A 14,161-nucleotide genomic window follows, 5' to 3' on the forward strand; every position below is an offset into this window, starting at 1 on the left:
TGGCGCCGAAGAACAAGAGTACAGGCAGCTCTTGTAGCCGCACCCGAATCAGCCTCCCTGAGCGGCTGGTGTGAAGAGAAGCCCTCTTTTAAGTATTTGAGACCTGGCATGTTTGTTTAAAATGCTTAAATTCTAATCGTCATGGTCCTCTCAGGCCTGCCGTGGTCTAGCAGAGCCTGCCAAACACAAGACCTCCAGAGCTGCTAAGAGGCTCTGCCGTGGCTCCTGGGAGCTAGCCAGGACATACACGCAGTTGTACAGAGAGAGGAGAGAGAGAGACAGACCGACAGACAGACACAGACACACAGACACAGAGAGAGACAGAGAAATAGAGACAGAGAGTGTATAAGCAAAAGAACAATTTTTGTTCATTTCTGCCTATGTGTGTGCATGTTCATATGTGGGGGTACACATGCGTGTGTGTGTGTGTGTGTGTGTGTGTGTGCATGTTCATGTGTGGGGGTACACATGCCTCTGTGTGTGCACACATGTTCATGTGTGGGGGTACACATGAGTGTGTGTGTGTGGTTGTGGGTCTGGGTGTGTGTGCATGTTCATGTGTGGGGGTACACATGCCCGTGTGTGCGTGTGTGTGTGTGTGTGTGTGTGCACGCATGTTCATGTGTGGGGGCACACATGCCTTGGTGTGTGTGCACATGTTCATGTATGTGGCTACACATGCCTGTGTGTGTGTGAACGTTCATGTGTACACATGTGTAGACACCACAGGTTGATGTGACTTGTCTTCATCACTTTCCACCTTACGTACTGAGGTAGGGTCTCTTGCTGAACCCAGAACCCATCAATTATAGTCTCACTAGTCAGTTTGCTCCAGAGGAAAGAAAACATGATCACATACCAACTCGTCTATGAGTCATTATTCATAGTAGGCGAAAGTGGGAAAAGTACCAGCGTCCATCACCTGATGGATGGATGAGCACAGTGTTCCCTATAATCAATGAAATGTAACTCAGCTATAAAAGAGAATGAAGGGCAGGTATACGCTCCAACATGGAAAAGTTAAAATTCACAAAAGACCCATTGGTCATATTACTAAGTGCACATACATAGTAAACTAATGTATAACAAGAGGAAGTGAATCATGGTTTTCTAGAACCAGGCAGGTGGAGGGGTCATGAGGAAGTGCTGCTCATAAGTTGGTGGTTCCTTTTTCAGGTGCTAAATCTCTTCTAACTTTGAGGTAAGGCTTACAGAACTCCGAGGCTGTCGTTGAATTAACATTTTAAACAGGAGAGTTGGCTGCACGTGACTTGCGTGCTGAGAAAGCTCTTGTGTCTCTTGTGCGCCACCAGAGCTGAGACAGTCCCTCACCTGCTCCTCTTCAGTCCCTCCACTGCTCACTCTCCCTCCTCCCCAGAGCACTCTGCCCTTCAGCCGGGCATCACAGGGGCTCCCAGGCAGTGTTTGCCCTACAAGTCAGCCTCCCAGGAAGGTCGGACACTGGCCCTGACCCCCACGCTGCTCCTCCTCAGCATCCATTTCCTTTCTGCCGTAGTATACATTGCTTTTTAACTTCTTACATGATGTTCGTTATTTATTGTCACACTCTTGCTCTCTGGCTAGAATATAGCTCCTGCAGAAATATCATTTTGCCAGCTGATGTATCACAAAGGCTTGGCATATAGTAGGTGCCAAATAATATAAATATCTATTTCTAAAATTAACTTCTTATCTCATTACCCTAAGGAGAAGATTGAGGGGTGAGATACTAGTTCTTCTGTGTTGAATTAAAAGTTATTTTTCACTTTGACTTGGTAATTCCACTCGAGGAAATTTATCAAAGGGAAATAATTGAAAAGGAGAAAGTTGGTATGGCGTCCTGTGTCTACTTTGTTCCAGGTACTGTTTCCCAGCTTGTGATATTTTAAATGACCAACAGTAGTTCCATACTTAAGTAAATAAGAAAATCACAGTGTAGTGTGAGTACAATTGGTATGACCAATAAAATCACAAAGATGGCTTCTAACTCATGTGGAAAATAATTAGCCTGAGTATGAAAACTATAGAAACTTCGACCTCTCCTATGGAGTAAAGACATTTTTATTGATGACTTGGTCCAGGTGACATGGTCCATGCAGGAATAAGAAGGATAAAGATTCATGTCCATAGAGCTCCATAGTTTGGAAAGGCAGGGAGTAAGGAATGTATAAACAAGATAACTTGGGAGAGTTCTGTTTGCTGTGGGAAGAGACCAGGAGGGCAAAGGGCTGTGAGTGTGGTGAGTGGATTCACTGCTTCTTTAAGAGCTGGTTCCTAGGGAAGAAGGGCAGTGGTACAGATAGGCCAGTCAGAAGGGGCCGCAGTGCCCGTGTATTTGGATTTTACACTGTGTGGAGAGGAAAGCCAGAGTGTGGTTCAACACAAAATGCATTAGACTTGTATTTGAAGTTTATAGGAGCAGACTTCCAACACCAGAGCTTGGAGGAGTAATGGAGGCCATTGTTGGAAGTTTGAACATAAAACCTGGAGTAGCACAGATGGAAAGGCAAGCATATACTGTAGAGATGTGTAGAATGTTGGGACACACCACAGTTTGTATGACGAGACTGATGGCTGAGAAGGAGATGGATGCGGAATGTTGGGTTTCTGGTTTTTCCTCACTGTGGGAAATAGGGAGAACACATGGTGATGTATCAGTGTGTGGGTGTGTGTGGGTGTGTGTGTGTAGGGGGTTAGAACCCAGCACCATATACATGCTAATCATATGCTGCACCAGTGCTATAGACATTCTGTAATTTGTGAATGAAATTAATATCAAGGATGTAGAGAAATATATTGGTACCAATCACTATTTCTATTAAATGTTATAGAAAGAGCCTGGAGACTACCAACAAAATACTTACTTTCTTTTTAAAAAGCTAAAACCGGCCGGGCGGTGGTGGCGCACGCCTTTAATCCCAGCACTCGGGAGGCAGAGGCAGGCGGATCTCTGTGAGTTCGAGGCCAGCCTGGGCTACCAAGTTAGTTCCAGGAAAAGGCGCAAAGCTACACAGAGAAAACCTGTCTTGAAAAACCAAAAATAAAAAATAAATAAATAAATAAAAATAAAAAGCTAAAACTATGGAAATTCCTTTTTCTTTCTTTGCTTTTATTGAAAATTCATTCATTATATTATATTCTGATTGTGGTTTCTCCTTTCCCATCTCTTCCCATCTCCTCCCAACCTCCTCACTCATCCAACACTACACCTTCTTTTTCTCTCTGTCTTTAGAGAGCAAATAGGAAAACTTAAAAAAAAGAAGAAACACACACAAAAAAAAAAAAAAAAAAGAAAAAAAACATAAAAATACAAAATTGGGAATCATAATATATAAACAAAAGACCAGTAAGGTAAAAAATGCCCAAGCAAAGCAACATGCGGCCAAAACAATAAAAAGTAAAAAAAATCCACAGAAACACCATTGAGCCCATTTTGGGCCGTCACTGCTGGGCACGGGGCCGTAAGTATGATTTGCATACCCAGTGAGACTCTGGGCAAAAGCTAATTTCCCTTTGTGAGCAGTTGTCAGTTGGAGATAGAGTCTTGGTACGGATGGGCGAGCGTCTCCACTTCCCCATCTCACACTGGGAACCCATCTGGCTGGAGCCTGTGCAGCCTGCCTCGTGGCCAGTCTCTGCGAGTTCCTGTGTGGGCCAGTCCTGGAGGTGCTGTCTCCTTGGGGTCAGCCACCCCTGCTGGCTCTTAATCTTTCTGCCTCTAAAATCTTAGAAATTCTTACTCATTGTAATACTGGACTTGTGAGAGAAATAAAAGTGCACCTTTTTGTTTGTTTTGAACTTCCGCTCACCTCTGTGCTTGCTTTCGGAGTTGACTGTAGCCTTTTTAACCCTGTCTTCTAAGGAGTTCTCTTTTTTATTCTGTAGATTTGATGTGGTATGGAAATGTAAGCACTGGCCCTCGATTCTGGTATCAAATTTGATGGAAATCCTGTAATATTTCCTGATATTGTCTCAGGCTGCCGTTAATACTCTTACATGATCACTTCCAGCCGAGTGAGTAGGCGGGCTCTTAACAGTGGCAATAAGCAATCATGCTTAGATATTGACTATTTTAAGGAATAAAATTAAAATTATTACTTATTATCAGATATTAAATCCAGCTTTTCTCTCTGGGGCTGAAGAGTTATTTAATGACAAGGGAGGTATGTACTTAGCATTTTTAATACGTATACATAAAGCATTTGCAGCGTCTCTGCCCCCAGAGGAAGCGTGGCTCAAGAAGAGCACTGGACTATGAGTCCTGAAGCCCAGCCTTTGATTCCCTCACCGGTGTGAACTGGCAGCATAGTCTTGGAGATTTGTGTTACCCAAGGTGTTAGTCACCTTATTTCTGAAATTAGTAACCCTACTAAAGCTCATTTATTATCCTACTATTAATTCCTTCTCAGGTTGATACGTACACATTATCTGAAAGCATGGCATCTTTTGTAATTTGATTAGTGAACATGCTCTCTGATGCTGTCATTCTTCAGATCTTACTTACCTCTTCAGGTCACACACACACGTTTTGAAGATGTGTAGTGCTTATCTTCAGAGCAGAGTTTGGCCTACTCTGTAAATGTGTTCAGAAAACAATATAACACAGATATCGAAGGCAGCTTGTTTTCAACTTGTAGCTAAACATGACATTCAAATGTTAATTGGATGAATAAATCTTGTTCATTTTACAGACATGGAAATGTCAATGGAATAAAACTATTTATCACAAGATAATGGTCTCCTGCTGCCAGATAAATGCCAAGATGAAGATAGTTATTGAAAATGTATCAAAATATTCCAGTGCTATTTATTGAAAATAAAGGTTGAGGGAAAGTTCAGCTTTCCAGGTCAGACATGAGAAATGCCCTGCTTATTCCATTAGCACATGGCTGCCTTGAAGGCAGTGTGCGTAGTACAGAAATGTGGAGACAGTCGAAGAAAAAACACTTCACAAGTGCATCCCTTACCTTTGACAATTACTGCGTACAGAGTAGGGGCTGGGAGGTGCCGAGTGTTTCCTGAGTGTTTTCTGTGTCCTAACACAGTCCTGGGAAGGGTCTCTCATGTACGCCTCATGAGAACAAAATCCTGAAAGGGTTATTGTACTCCATTTATAGGAAAAGTAACTGAGCCTCAAAAAGCAAAGTCTTACAAAGTAAAGCCACTGAGATACACACAGAGAGCAACTGCCGACCCCACGTCTAAACATGGCCCAAATCCTAAGCCTGGTGCTTCCCCTCGCTTCCTACATTTCTTCTTGGACTCTGAGTCTGTACACTACAGTGATATTTAGTTTTTTGAGGAGAGTATTTCCCTGAGTTGTATTGCATTCCTTTGAGCACAGTAATTCAGTATACAGTGTGTTCTCTTCAGGCAAAATCAGACATTTGTCTGAGGAAAAGACCTACCTGCTGCTGTCTTGAGATGGTGACTGCCGTGAATGGCCAGAGTTACACTAGGCTCTAGCATTTTGACACCCTTTTGGCGGTACATCCCTAACATCTTCATGACTCTTTCTTCTTTGGAGTTTAAGCTTAGCCACCTGCTTTTCCTCTTACCTGTGTGCATTGTAAGTGGTCTTCATACAATACTAATATGCTTTTCATGGTTCCCCCAGTAAATGGTAAGCTACTTACTGCAAGAAATTATGTTTTCCTTTCTTTTTGTCTCCTTGATGCCCAGTAGAATGATTTGAACATTATAGTTAATCAATGAGAGAGTGAAAAGGCCTGGGTACAGTTTCTCCAAGGACTGGAGGAATCATGAAGGCTCCATAGCACCCATAGCAGACTTCTGGGCATAATTAGAACATCCATTTCCTGGACTTCCCTTATGCTTGCATCTGTCATCTCTCTCTGAAACATGTTCACCGTTTGTTTATTTTGTAAAAGTCCTAAAGGTAATACTAGATATCTTAGTTACTGTGTGAATACAAAGATAGATGCTTAGATGTTTAATCTTCCCTCAGTAAGAAAATAGTAGTTCACACAGAAATCTGATATGTACACACTGTTAGTGTGTACACCTGTAGAGATTTTTCAGGAAGTCAGACACTCAGTACTGCTGTGGAATAATCCTCTTGTACACTGTAAAGATTTGTCACTCAAATTGGTTTAATAAAAAGCTGATTGGCCAGTAGCCAGGCAGGAAATGTGGGTGAGGTGACCAAACTAAGAATGCTGGGAAGAGGAAGGGAGGAGTCAGGAGTGGCCAGCCAGATGCAGAGGAAGCAAGATGAGAATGTCTTACAGAGAAAAGGTACCAAGCCATGTGGTTAAACATAGATAAGAATTATGGTTTAGTTTAAGTGTCAGAGTTAGCTAGTAACAAGCCTGAGCTAATGGCCAAGCATTTGTAAGCAATATTAAGCCTCTGAGTCAATTACTTGGGAAGTGGCTGCTGGATATTTGGGAGCTACTGGCAGGACAGAAACTTCTTTTTCGAGCAACATCAAGCACCATCGTGTTGCTAGAGTTTTCCGCCTTGCCCACAGTCAAGACAAATCTTTGTCACCCGCCAGTCCCACAGCCACTCAGACCCAACCAAGTAAACACAGAGACTTATATTGCTTACAAACTGTATGGCCATGGCAGGCTTCTTGCTAACTGTGTTTATAGCTTAAATTAGTCCATTTCCATAAATCTACACCTTGCCACGTGGCTGGTGGCCTACCGGCATCTTCACATGCTGCTGGTCATGGCGGCATCTGGCAGTCAGTCCTTCTGCCTTCCTGTCCTTTTATTTCTCCTCTCTGTTAGTCCCGCTTATCCTTCCTGCCTAGCCACAGCCGATCAGGTTTTATTTATTGATCAATCAGAACAACTTGACATACAGACCATCCCCCAGCACAGCCAAGTGCAGACCATCTCAGACACCTGCACTCAGGCCCATGGTCCTAATCATCCTCTATGCGGACCTGCTGGGTAACGCCACAAAGAACCCAAGAAGGGCTCCCACAGGACATACAGAACATCCCACAGCACTTCCCCTTTTCTTTTTTTAAAAAGGAAGGTTTTAACTTTTACACATCTTTAAAGCCAGCTTGGTATATTTGGGAATTTGGGCGTAGCTTCTCTTACTACTTCCTGCTGGTGGGGGGCGCAGTATCTTATGGGGATACAAAGAAAATTTTAGGTTCATGGAGTAGTCCGTGAGACTGTATCGTCTGAGCCAGTTGCCTTGAAACGATTCTGGATGTTGGATCATCTGGGCCATGGTGTCATCGGAGACCTTTCAGGGGGTCTTGGCTGGTCAAACCTGATGTATCTTAATCTGGAACAAATCCATAGCCTCTGGCTTTCTATAGAGACAAAAACAGAGCCTCTTTTCCAAAGCAACATATCCTTACATCTAAATTTTGAAGTCAAGGTACCTTTAAAATATACATTTTGGCATAACTCAACAGCTTTTGCAATCAAATGTTTTTCTTTAGCTACAAATATCAAAGAGAACATAATCCAGATTCTCTGTGTGATAGCCATCTTTATGTGGCTTATTTTTTATATTACTTTTACTTTCTCTTTAAATACTTTATTTTTTTAAACTTTCTATTTCTTTATATAACTGTCTATGTTCCTTTTCCTCTCTCTTTCAAGCCTATGTACATTTTTACACACATTGTAAAGCATTTAAAGTCTTGTTCCATCTGAATCTGTCTTATTGCGAACTTATTGCTTTAAACTGTAGCCTTCTAAGCCTGAAACGGCTCTGTGGCTGCTGGCTCCGCCCCCATCAATTTCCCAACTTGGCGGTGGTACGTTTTCCACCAGCTCTGGGAGCCATCAAGTCTCAGAAATAGTGGGTCTACACTTTTATCCAAGCAGCGTGTAGCCCAGAAACCTCTTTTTTTGTTTTGTTCTAGCAAAGGCTAAATCCACCACGCAGCTTAATGTTCCATTTGCAGAGGCCTCATTCCCGCCATACTGCAGGTCAAGCGCACACGCCAGGAACCCGCCAGTAACTCAAACTGGCAGCTGCTGCTCATTTAAGAGAGACAATTAGGAAGCTGTTTTTAGCTCCATTTTAGAATCTTTTTTCTCAGGTTTTAGGTACAAACTCTTGCCAACACGTTGGGCGCCATTTGTTGCTAGAGTTTTCCGCCTTGCCCACAGTCAAGACAAATCTCTGTCACCCGCCAGTCCCACAGCCACTCAGACCCAACCAAGTAAACACAGAGACTTATATTGCTTACAAACTGTATGGCCATGGCAGGCTTCTTGCTAACTGTGCTTATAGCTTAAATTAGTCCATTTCCATAAATCTACACCTTGCCACGTGGCTGGTGGCCTACCGGCATCTTCACATGCTGCTGGTCATGGCGGCATCTGGCAGTCAGTCCTTCTGCCTTCCTGTCCTTTTATTTCTCCTCTCTGTTAGTCCCGCCTATCCTTCCTGCCTAGCCACAGCCGATCAGGTTTTATTTATTGACCAATCAGAGCAACTTGACATACAGACCATCCCCCAGCACAGCCAAGTGCAGACCATCTCAGACACCTGCACTCAGGCCCATGGTCCTAATCATCCTCTATACGGACCTGCTGGGTAACGCCACAAAGAACCCAAGAAGGGCTCCCACAGGACATACAGAACATTCCACAGCACCATCGTGTCTCATGGATCACTAACACAGCCTTTCATGATGTGCTTTCACAGATGGGAGACCTTTAGCCCTGAAGGATATATGGGAAGGAGTCCACGAATGCTATAAGACGCGACTGCTGCAGGGACCGTGGGACACCATCACCCAGCAGGTCAGAGTCTTTTCCTCTCATTGATGCGGTTCTTTACCTTTGCTCACTTCTTCCTCTATTCCCTCACCCACTTCTTTCCCTGTTTCAATCCTCCACATCCTCAGATATTTCAATTCAAAGACAGTTTCTTTTAAAACACCACCCCAGACTCAGGCTTGGTTTATTCTCCTTATTGTAAGCTTCCTAACACCCTATAATTTTCTTTCATGGGGCTTATTATAATTTTGAATTATATATTTGGGTGATTTCCTTTATAAAGCTCCTTTGTAAGCAGACCATATTCTCTTTTTCTGTTTTCCTCTTCATCATAAGTCCAGGACCAGCATAATGTTTAGTATATGCTAGGTGCCCAACAAAAGTTTGCTTTGTATGTGAAAATAAAATCTAAGTTGGCACATACATTCAGAAACAAGACCTTCCAGCACCCAGGAGGCAGAGGCAGGAGGATCTCAGTACATTGGAGACCAGCCAGGGCTAGCTACATAGTAAGAATTTCTCTCAAAAGGGAAGGGGGAAGGAAAGAAAGGGGGAAGAGCAATCTAGCCTGTGAGCGAGCTATCTGGAGAGATGGCTCAGTTGGTAAGTGCCTGCTGTACAAGCATCAATTCTGTACCCCAGCATTGCAGTGGAGATGGGCAGGTCCTGGAGCTCTGAATCAGTGACTTACACACGCACACATACGTACACACACAGACAGAGACTGAATGCCCAGAAATGTGTACCTTTGACAGAGAAAATGTTTAGTTTGAATTGTCAATGAAGATGACAAAGGATGTAAGAAGATGCAAAATGACATTTAAAATGTATGTATATTTAATTTTCTCGTTCTTAGTCTTTTCTTGGTACAAGATCTCACTGTGTAGCCTGACTGACCTAGAGAAATGGGTGCTGTAGCTTTTGTTGTCTGTAATCACTTCTCAGTTTTCCTTGTAGGTGCATTTGCAAAAGAAAATGTGAACTCCTGATTAGAAATAGGTTTGCAATATGCAAAAGATGAAAATAGATCTACAAAAGGAGATATAAAAAGGAAATTGGCGAAAAGTATAGAGAACGGTTTGTCAATCATGCCATCATTGCTGTCTTACTAAAACGGTACTTAATTATTTTAGAGATTTAAGAATACTCATCACTTTGCAAACATCCAACACCATCAGCTTTAAAATAGTTTTACTTACATAAAAATATTTCTCTAAGTCTCTGTTTAGCTTAAGAAAAGCTTCCTTTAAAGATGGGTTTATCAGTCATTAGCCTGTGCCCTCATGTGGCTTTGATCATAATTATGGAAGTTTACGTACCTATCAACATAGGTAGTTCTTTGGTGTGGCTGCAAGTGACCGTATTCTGGGTTTTTAACCTAGAAAGGAACAAACTAGTACTAGGCGCCTTTCACGCTGACCCCGCCCCATCGTGAGTGAAGTCTGGCGTCCCTAGCTCTGGGCCGTTCCGTTAGTCATGCCTTCTTAAGCACCGCTTACTCATCTCGTCCTCTTCAACCCTGCACGTGCTCACAGGGCACCATCTAAATGCCTCACCTGCCTTCAGTGGCTGCCACCGCCGATGCCCACCCGCTTCCTAACTTCATCTTTTATTCCACGCTGTGCAGATCTTGCAAAACATGGTTATTGATTTCTCTATACCCATCTTATGTCACTTGCTTTGAAACTCTAGGTTTAATGCCTTCTTCCTTCTGCCTGGGTATTTCCTACCTACTCTTCTACTGACTCCTTTCTCTCAAACTACACCAGTTCCCTCTGTAATCCAGGCTCTGTAGACTGGGTATATATATATATGTGTGTGGTTACTATGAGTGCAGTAATTTGATGAATAAGCAAGACAACTACATTGAGACTCTCGAGATGGCTCCATGTGTAAAAGTGACTGTGGTACAAGCCTGACAGTCTGTAAGCAGAGAGTCAGCTCCCCAGAGTTGTCTGCTGATCACCACATGCGTATCATGGTGTGTGCGTCTGGGCTCACACACAAATAACAACACAGATTTAAAAATAACCACCTAGGTTTTGAACAAGACCATCTTGTTTAGAGGAAACTGAATTGTATTAATTTTTAAGTATGTCAAAGTGAATGCTGTTTCAACTTTCAGTATTGTCAATGGCCACACACTGCTAGAAATGTAGACCATTGGTCAGAATCCACAGGACAGAAAATGCTTGTTTTTAAGTGTCAAGGAAGATGGCAAAGATATAGGAGGACCATATGCAAAATGTGTATGTCTTTAATTAAAGCATTCTTTATATATATATTCTTTATATATAAAGCATTTATATATATATATAAAGACCATATATATATATATGGTCTCACTCTAGCCCTGGCTGACCTGGAACTCACTATGTAGACCAGCCTCTGCCTCCTGAGTGCTGGGGTTAAAGGTGTGCACCACCATTCCAATTTTAACTACTTAGCTCCTTTTTCAAAAAAGAAATTATTTATTTACTTGCTTTACCTCTTGACCCCAGTTTACCTCCCTCCTCTCCTCCCAGCCCCGCCCCCCCCCGCCCCCCATCCTTTCACTCCTCCTCCACTTATGTTCAGAAAGGGCAGGCCTCCCATTAATATCAACAGCACATGGCCTGTCAAGTTGCAGTAAGACTAAGCACCTCCCCGTGTACTGAGACCTGGCAAGGCAACCCAGTATGAGGAGCCGGGCCCCAAAAGCCAGTAAAAGAGTCGGAGGCAGTCCCCGTTCCCACTGTTGGGAGTCCCACAAGAGACCAAGCTGCACAACGGTGACACAGATGCAGAGGACCCAGGGCAGCCCCAGGCAGGCTGCTGGGGGTCTCTGAGAGCCCTGTGTTCTTAGCTCTTCCCTGGTTATGCTCCCGATCCTCTTCCTCATTGATGGCCCTGTTATTAGTGTCATTGTCAACCTATTCACAGTCCCTGGTACATTGTATAATTTTGTGTTTTAATTCCACACATCTCTGTTAGAGCTCGTGACATAGGAATAGAATTGTTAATTCAAGCGCATTTTCTTTGTTTCCTAACCCAGTGTTACTGATAGAGTCCTTTCCACTAATGGACTATCCAAGATGTTTACACCACCAAATGAACCAGTCTGTACTCTCTTTAGGAACTGTCTCGTGTGTCTTAGTTTATAGATGTTTGGATGCCCCCCTTCCCCGTTTGTCCTAGTGCTGTCCTGTTACACATCTGCTCACAGTAAGCACTGTTTTTTCTAACATGGGCCTCACTTTACAGAGTGTGTGCCCAACTATGCAATTTAGGTGGACTTTTGGGATTTCTTTTATGGGGATTTTGACTGAGGTAGTTTAAATAACTTCTCCTGATAACACTCCTAGTAAAATCTTCATTTAAGCTTTGGAGTCACTTAACAAAGTAACTGCCCAAGCAGTCAAGACTGAACAAGAAAAACGCATTTGCAGCCACAGACACTGTTTGGCATTTGAAAGTCATTATATATATTTATATGTATGTATGTATGTATGTATGTATTTCCTTTGAAGATCTTGGTTCTTAACCCCAATCGACTAACAGGTTTAACTTTTCCTCTGCTTGAGCTCTTTGGGAGAGTAGATGTGCATTTTTATAAGAGTTCATGCAGGGGAGAAAAAACAAGGTGTCCGCAATGGGACAGAGTGGAAGGGTGTGTTACAACCTGAGAGGAAAATAAGCTGATAGAATATTGGTGCCACCAAATAGTAGACACATTGCAGAATTATACTAAAGAATCATTAGCTTGCAGACTGAACACTGTAATAATATCCTGTCCCCCAGAGCGCCTTAAAAACAAAAGCAGCCTCTGCATACTATAAAATGCATTTCACTTCATTTCCGGCCTGATTGTGCTCATAGAGTTTGCTTCTCTTCATCCTCAGTAATCACACTTCTGTTCTCGCAGCGTTTGTCTTGATGATAAGGGTTGTTCATGTCAGCCATGAACCCTCTCCTTTGAAGACAAGCCACTCATGAATCTCATACATCTGATTATGGTGATTACTCACCTGCCTTTGTCCAGCCTTACAGACTAGCTATTATCTCAACTCTGCAGCCTAATAAAAACTTCCTAAGGAAACTTAACCAGCACCTAGCTGGGATCTGGCTAAATTGCTAAAGTGAATGTTATAGGGACCGTCACTGAAGGTGTGGGCTCTGTGTTTTAGGACAAAGAGGTCCTGTGATCTTAGCATGGACTAAGGTCACAAGATTTTAAGGAAAAAAACAGACCTTCAAATTTTGCTTAAAGATATTTATGTGTGGAAGTGTATATGATCAATACGTAGGTTAGGCTTTTCTTTCTTAACTCCTTATTTCTTTCTTATTTCTCTGTGTTTTAGGAAATTTCAAACCTATTCAAAAGTATAGATGATAGTATGTACAATTATAAGCTTGTACTGATCTTGTTTATTCATTGTTAAACCTAGGCTTCCTCCTGTGATAATCAGATATCCTGACCACATAGCTATACCCCAGCCTCAGACTGTCTTGTTTGTCCATAGTTTTTGGTATCTTATCCACTTTGGAATTTTTGGACACAAATCTTAGACATTTTATCTCATCCATAAATATTGAGGATGCATCTTTAAAAGTAAGGGCTTTCCATAAGTATTTATAGCAGTGTTACTTATATTAACTCCTCAAGTGGGAACAAGACAGGTGCCTTTCAGTGGTGAATGTTTAAACAGATTGTGGTATACTCTTACCCTGGAAAGCTAGTCAGCAATCAAAAGGATCCAGCTAATGACACACTCAACAGCCTGGATGAGTCACTGCACAATTAAGCCCAGTGCAAAAAGACAGCCTCCGAAGTTTGCATACCACATGATTCCACTTCCATAACACGTTTTTCTTTTTTACACTCATTTTTTTTCAAATTTTATTTATTCTTTCATAATTTCATGTACATACACTGTGTGTGTGTGTGTGTGTGTGTGTGTGTTTTATCATAGTCACTCCCCATTATCCTTTTATCCCCTTCACCTTCCCACCAAATCCCTTCCTTCCAAGTTTGTTTTGTGGTGTGTGTGTGTGTGTGTGTGTGTGTGTGTGTGTGTGTGTGTGTGTGTGTTTTGTGTATGTGACTCACTACATTTAATTGGGGTTTCTTGCATGAAGATGGGTTTCGCAGGGGGGGGGATTCCTTGAGCAAAGGCAGTCTACTGAGAAATATAGGCCCAACACACAAACCATTAACTCTCTAGAGCTCATTTGGGAGCCTGTCCATCCATGGTGGGACTTTGACCCCATTGCGATTGTACAGGTGCCGTGCTGGTCAGCACAGCGGCTATGAGACGACATGTGGAACAGCCACACCATCCCCAGAAGTGAGCATTTACAGCACTGCTTTCCATCCGCTGGGTCTTAGACTCCTGCTCCTCTTCTGTGATGCTCGCTTGGCACCTTGAAGGGCTGATATGGTTGTCCAGTTTAGA

The 14,161-nt window shown here is 42.7% G+C and overlaps 1 protein-coding gene across 4 annotated transcripts in view; it reads left to right on the forward strand.

Annotated features, from left to right (window-relative positions):
• Atg10 (autophagy related 10) overlaps positions 1-14,161 on the forward strand; it is a 279,336-nt gene that overhangs the window by 179,184 nt on the left and 85,991 nt on the right. For all 4 annotated transcript variants that reach the window (XM_037209521.1, XM_037209522.1, XM_037209520.1 and 1 more), the window contains one exon: positions 8,653-8,750. In XM_037209521.1, coding sequence (XP_037065416.1) covers positions 8,653-8,750 — 98 coding nt within the window. The remainder of the gene's footprint in view (positions 1-8,652; positions 8,751-14,161) is intronic.

Source organism: Peromyscus leucopus, chromosome 11 (genome assembly GCF_004664715.2).
Source record: "Peromyscus leucopus breed LL Stock chromosome 11, UCI_PerLeu_2.1, whole genome shotgun sequence".
NCBI lineage: Eukaryota > Metazoa > Chordata > Mammalia > Rodentia > Cricetidae > Peromyscus > Peromyscus leucopus.